The 5,000-nt window shown below is 48.2% G+C and overlaps 1 protein-coding gene across 3 annotated transcripts in view; it reads left to right on the top strand.

Annotated features, from left to right (window-relative positions):
- Nucleotides 1-5,000, top strand: part of cbfa2t2 (CBFA2/RUNX1 partner transcriptional co-repressor 2) — a 40,593-nt gene that overhangs the window by 27,665 nt on the left and 7,928 nt on the right. For 2 of the 3 annotated variants that reach the window (XM_076268178.1, XM_076268179.1), the window contains exons 2-4: nucleotides 1,721-1,867; nucleotides 2,748-2,989; nucleotides 3,351-3,440. In XM_076268178.1, the coding sequence (XP_076124293.1) occupies nucleotides 1,721-1,867; nucleotides 2,748-2,989; nucleotides 3,351-3,440 (479 nt within the window). The remainder of the gene's footprint in view (nucleotides 1-1,720; nucleotides 1,868-2,747; nucleotides 2,990-3,350; nucleotides 3,441-5,000) is intronic. The other variant, XM_076268180.1, reaches the window with a different exon arrangement.

The raw sequence follows: 5,000 nt of genomic DNA, 5'->3' as shown, positions 1-5,000 counted from the left end.
GTGTGTGCACATTTCTCCTGCCGCGTGGCAGAGGCCCAAATGGCTGCCTGCCTCTCCCTCTACCCGCATCCATCCCTCGCTCTTTCTCTCTCTCTCTCTCGCTCTTTCTCTCTCTCTCTCGCTCTTTTTCTCTCTCTCTCTCTCTCTCCTTCTCTCTTCCGTCCTTCCTGCCCTCCTGAGAGCAGGGACAGGTGGACAGAAGGCGGGGTGCTCCGCCGAGCTGAGCGAGCCGTCCAAGTTGCCCGAGCACGGGGCACTGCAGGCATTTTCAGACAGGCAGCAGGCAGGGCAGCCCTGAGTCGCTCGGTCGGACAGGCGCGGTGACAGCCAGGGCCCCGCTCAAGAACCGTGAAGAGGGAGGCTCAGGTGCAGCACAGAGGGAGCTGTCAAATCAAGAGTACCAGGGGGCAATAAAGAGTTTACCAATCCCCTCACACACACACACACACACACACACACCTCCTTCAGTCCCTCTCCTTTTTTCTCCGTTTTTATTCAATAAGGTAATAGATTATTCATTTATTGGGCCCATTGTTAATTCATTGCACTCCTTTGCGCTGGGACGGGCCTCCTCTTTGCGTTTGAATCATCTCTTTGTCCGGACGCTTAATTTCCAAGCCATCGGTTTTATATTGTCTTTTGCATCGTATTACGTGCAGCATGAGTCTTTTTTGTGGGAATGACTAAACACTCAGGGAGTGCATTGAAATCGGAGCAATGAAAGTGCAGCGTTAAGAAGTTTTGAGGGGCAATCGCATTAAAGACAGTCACCCTCCCCTCCAAGAAAATAATAATAAAAAAAACTCATGTGGCTTTATCTTAAGAGGGCGTTGGGTGACCTTTGGCAAGCGGCTCGGTCTTGCCTGTCTATTAAGCAGTGCTCTAAAAGCATTTTCAGCGGGCTCATACACTCTAAATGGAGACAAGAGCCGCCTTCACGCATCTCTGCGGAGACAATGGCACGTCTGATCTACGACGTCCACGGCCCCGGCTATCTGGTGGTCCATTGAGCAGCGATGGCGCATTGAGCCGTGCGGGCGTTTAGTGGCTCAAAGGGCTTTGTGGGCCTCGTTAGCAAGCGTGAAATAGCAGGTCCCTGCGCCTTTTCTCTGCGAAAAGGGGACTCAATGACATGCTATTCTTAAAGGCCACAATGGCGCCTTCATTGTAGCCCTGCACACGGGACTGCCCCAAGTTTTTGGGAGACATCTGCTTGTGTGTGTGTGTGTGTGTGTGGAGGGCGGGGGGGGGGGGGTTGGGTCAGACGCTGCTGTTTTCTTGTGTTGTGTTGTGACAAAGCGCAAGCTTTCCTCTCGGTAGGGTGAATATGGTCCAGTGAGTAGGTGGACCACTCTGAGCCATTGTTTTAAGTGTGTGTGTGCTGCTGCATCATTTCAGCTTCTCCTCAGTGCAACATGTTGGGCTTTGGGTTGGCTCTGCACCGCTGATGTTTTACACTCTTTGTATGTCCACAAAAAAGGTTTATGGTGGGAGCTCTTAATCCTGTGGAACCACCAGCTCAATCAATAACAACATTTTCTCTCTCTCTCTCTCTCTCTCTCTCTCTCTGCTTCTGTTGTTGTCTCTCTCCCCTCATCACTCCCTCCCCCTCCTCTCTTTGTCCATCCTCCATCTCCTCCCCCTCCCACTCCTCCCCCTCCTCCTCCGCTCCCTCTTTCTCCTCCCTCTCCTCTCCCTCTCTGCTCACTCTCTCTGACAGACAGTGGAGAGAAGAAGAAGGTCTCTGCCATGCCCGGTTCCCCTGTGGATGTGAAGACTCATTCCAGACCGGCTCCCTGCGCCATGCCTCCTCTCCCCTCCGTCAACCCCAGCGGCCCGCGGCCAGCCACCTTCTCCTCCACAGCGCGTAAGTGTGCACCACCTGTCTCTCTCTCTCTCTCTCTCTCTCTCTCTCTCTGTCTCTCTAACCTCTCTCTCTCTCTCTCTCTACTGACTCTTTCTCTCTCTGCATTTTACTCAAGATGTGATATGTTGTGATTTTAGGAAATTACATTTTTTCCTCAGTCTGTAGTTAGTGAGCTCAGCTTTGTTAGATATTTGGATAGAATTACGTCCAGTTCTCTAGTGTCACATTAATGAGAGAGGGGCAGTTGTGTTTACTCAGTGTCTCTGGAATGATTTGGAACACTGCTGGTCAGTTCTGGTTGAGTTGCCGCTATTGCCCCCTGGTGTTTCCCTGAAGCAGTGCACCCTTGAGCAAACTTTCGTTGGTGATCATCTACATCATTTTTCCATTTTCTGTTTCCCATCACTGTTTGACTATTTCATGGTCAAGTAATGGGCAGTCTGTAAAATAGGAATAATAATGTCCATTTGACTATTTGTTGGCCCAGCATGTGCTTTAGCTGATAGTTATTATTATTAACCATTTTTAATTATTTTAACCCTTTCATCAAGCATGTCCCTACCCTTATTCTAAACCTGTGATGCCCCGTGCTGTCTGAATTTGATTCAGCTCCATGCCATCAGGTTATAATATTTTGTTGTGTTTGTTTGTGTATGCTTGATTGAGGATATCTTAATCCACTGTCCAAATGAAGGTTTTGTATTATGATGAAATAGACAGTTAGTTTCCAGTTATTCATATGCTTTATTTTCTGGTCCTAATACATGTATACCATTCCCAACCTTTCCCTTTCCCCATCAGTGGACACATCCATCCATGCTTGTGCGTCCATCCTTAACCTCATCTCTATCTCTCTCTCTCTCTCTCTCTCTCCCTGCAGTGACCAACGGGATGAACCACTCGCCGCCCACCCTCAACGCGGTGCCCTCCCCGCCACAGCGCTATAGCAACGGCCCATCCTCCTCCTCCTCGTCCTCGCTGGCCAATCAGCAGCTGCCTGCCACCTGCGGCGCACGTCAGCTCAGCAAGCTCAAGCGATTCCTCACCACGCTACAGCAGTTCGGCAACGACATCTCGCCCGAGATCGGCGAGAGCGTCAGGAACCTGGTGCTGGCCCTCGTGGTACGTGGATTTACCCATGATCCCTCTCTGCTTCACCCCTGAGCTCTTTCTCTATAGTACTGGGTGTTTAACAAGGTCTTCATAGCCAGTTTGCTACCATTGTGACCTAAACTGATACAAAGCACCAGGCACAGTTCAGTGGGTTGTTTAAAACATTCTTGCAACACGAATGAAAAATTCTTCCAAGGTCAGATTTCATGTCCTTTCATGAGAAATATAGACTATAAACAGGTCTCCACTGTGCTGCAGCTGGTATCGTCTTGTCACATGGCTTTATGCAATAAGGAAGGAGACATTAAGGGATGGACTCTTTCATTCTTGTTGTGGGAATCCTTTCTCATTTTTGCTTCGTTCCGTGCAGAACTCCACTGTGACCATCGAGGAGTTCCACTCAAGACTGCAGGAGGCAACCAACTTCCCCCTGCGGCCATTTGTCATTCCGTTCTTAAAGGTAAAAGCTTCTTTCTCTTTCTTTCTCTCTCTCTCTCTCTCTCTCTCTCTCTCTCTCTCTCTCTGTGCCTGTCTGTCTGTATTCACACTGTTTATCTGATACGGAGTAGTGAGTATTTTTCCATTCTCTGTGTCCATATAAAGCTACTAATGTGCTGATCATTTTTTTTCAATGGGGACATTTTCTCGCTATTTTTCCTCTTCGCCTGACTCCCTGAGACAGCATCCTCGTTTCACTTCTCACTCCAGAGTAAGGACAAGTGCTTACATGGCTGCTATTATAGCTCATCCAGTCGGACAGATGGGAGATAGGCTAAGATGATTATTTACTCAGAAGGATGTCGTTTCGGACTCAACATGTCTGCTTGGAGTTTGTCAAGAGACTACATCTGTTTGTTTTTTTCTCAAATTATGGACAACTCTGGCTTACTTTAGTATAAATGCTAATGGCATTATTATAACAGTGGACGACCAGCGTTGACTGAAAGTGTTGCACTTTGCCCTCAGCCATGGAAATCTAATTGGACACAGTCCTGACTGAAATGATATACCTGTTAAACAGGCCGCCTTGGGAGCAGGGCCTTTGAAATCCATGCCGCGCCTGTTTTAGTCATCAACACTGCTGCTGGGTAGCCCACTTCCTTAGCCATGGTGCTTCTTTTCTGTATTTCTGTATTTGTTTAGGATGTTTGTATTTAGCTGACACTTTTCTCCAAAGGGAGCCCCAGAATTAGACTTTTCTCCCTACGATAAGCATGAGAAGTTAAAGATGGGGTGAGTGGAGATTGAAGAAGCCCCCAAAACAGACATTCGCTGTCATCGGGTTCTTATCTTTGATTTTGTGATTTATGGACCCGACCCCCCCCCTTTTTCCAAGATGGTTTCGGAGACAGGTTTCGAGAGCTCGGAAGTGTGAAACACGACTATAAACCATTCCAGCTCTTTTATGGGCTCTGCGCGCCATATGGGCTCCACTGCAGATTAACACAGGCGTCCGATGCGTTTGCCCGACCACAAAGAAAAAAAAAGGAAGAGAAACGAGAGAGCATCTGAATGACAGACAGCATATGTGCCGCCAACGGGGTCCTTTAAGACGAGGAGGAAGTGAAGGATAATTATGCACAGAGGAGTCTGGCATTCATTAAAGCAGAGGGAGAGAGAGATAGAGAGGAATGGAGAGAGAACCAGAGAAACCGAGAGAAATGGAAATGAGAATGTTCAGAGAGAGAGAGAGAGAGAGAGAGAGAGAGAGAGAGAGAGAGAGAGAGAGAGAGAGCGCGCGCGCACGCTCAGTGGATACGGTTGAGGGTCTTTTGAAGTTCTTCTGCGTGGGTAGGGTAGAGGTTTGCCAAGCAGAGAGAGGGCAAAGGTCAACTTAAGTTTAGGGAGCCAAGTTTGGGTTTCCTCTCCTAGAGAAGTACACTTTTCACAAAGAGCTGTGGTCACTTCTTGGGGTCATTCCACAGAGGATTCAGATGTTGCCATACCACACCAACATCCCTAAGACAAAAAAAACACAACCCTGATTTGAATAAATATTGTTACCCTAGCAACTGCTTTT

The sequence above is a fragment of the Alosa pseudoharengus genome, unplaced genomic scaffold, assembly GCF_046254945.1.
Source record: "Alosa pseudoharengus isolate Yale_2024_CS ecotype anadromous, Long Island Sound unplaced genomic scaffold, YU_APseudo_1.1 YU_APseudo_1.1_scf_5, whole genome shotgun sequence".
NCBI lineage: Eukaryota > Metazoa > Chordata > Actinopteri > Clupeiformes > Clupeidae > Alosa > Alosa pseudoharengus.
The sequence above is the reverse complement of the archived record's forward strand: the minus strand, read 5'-3'. Positions and strand labels throughout refer to the sequence as shown.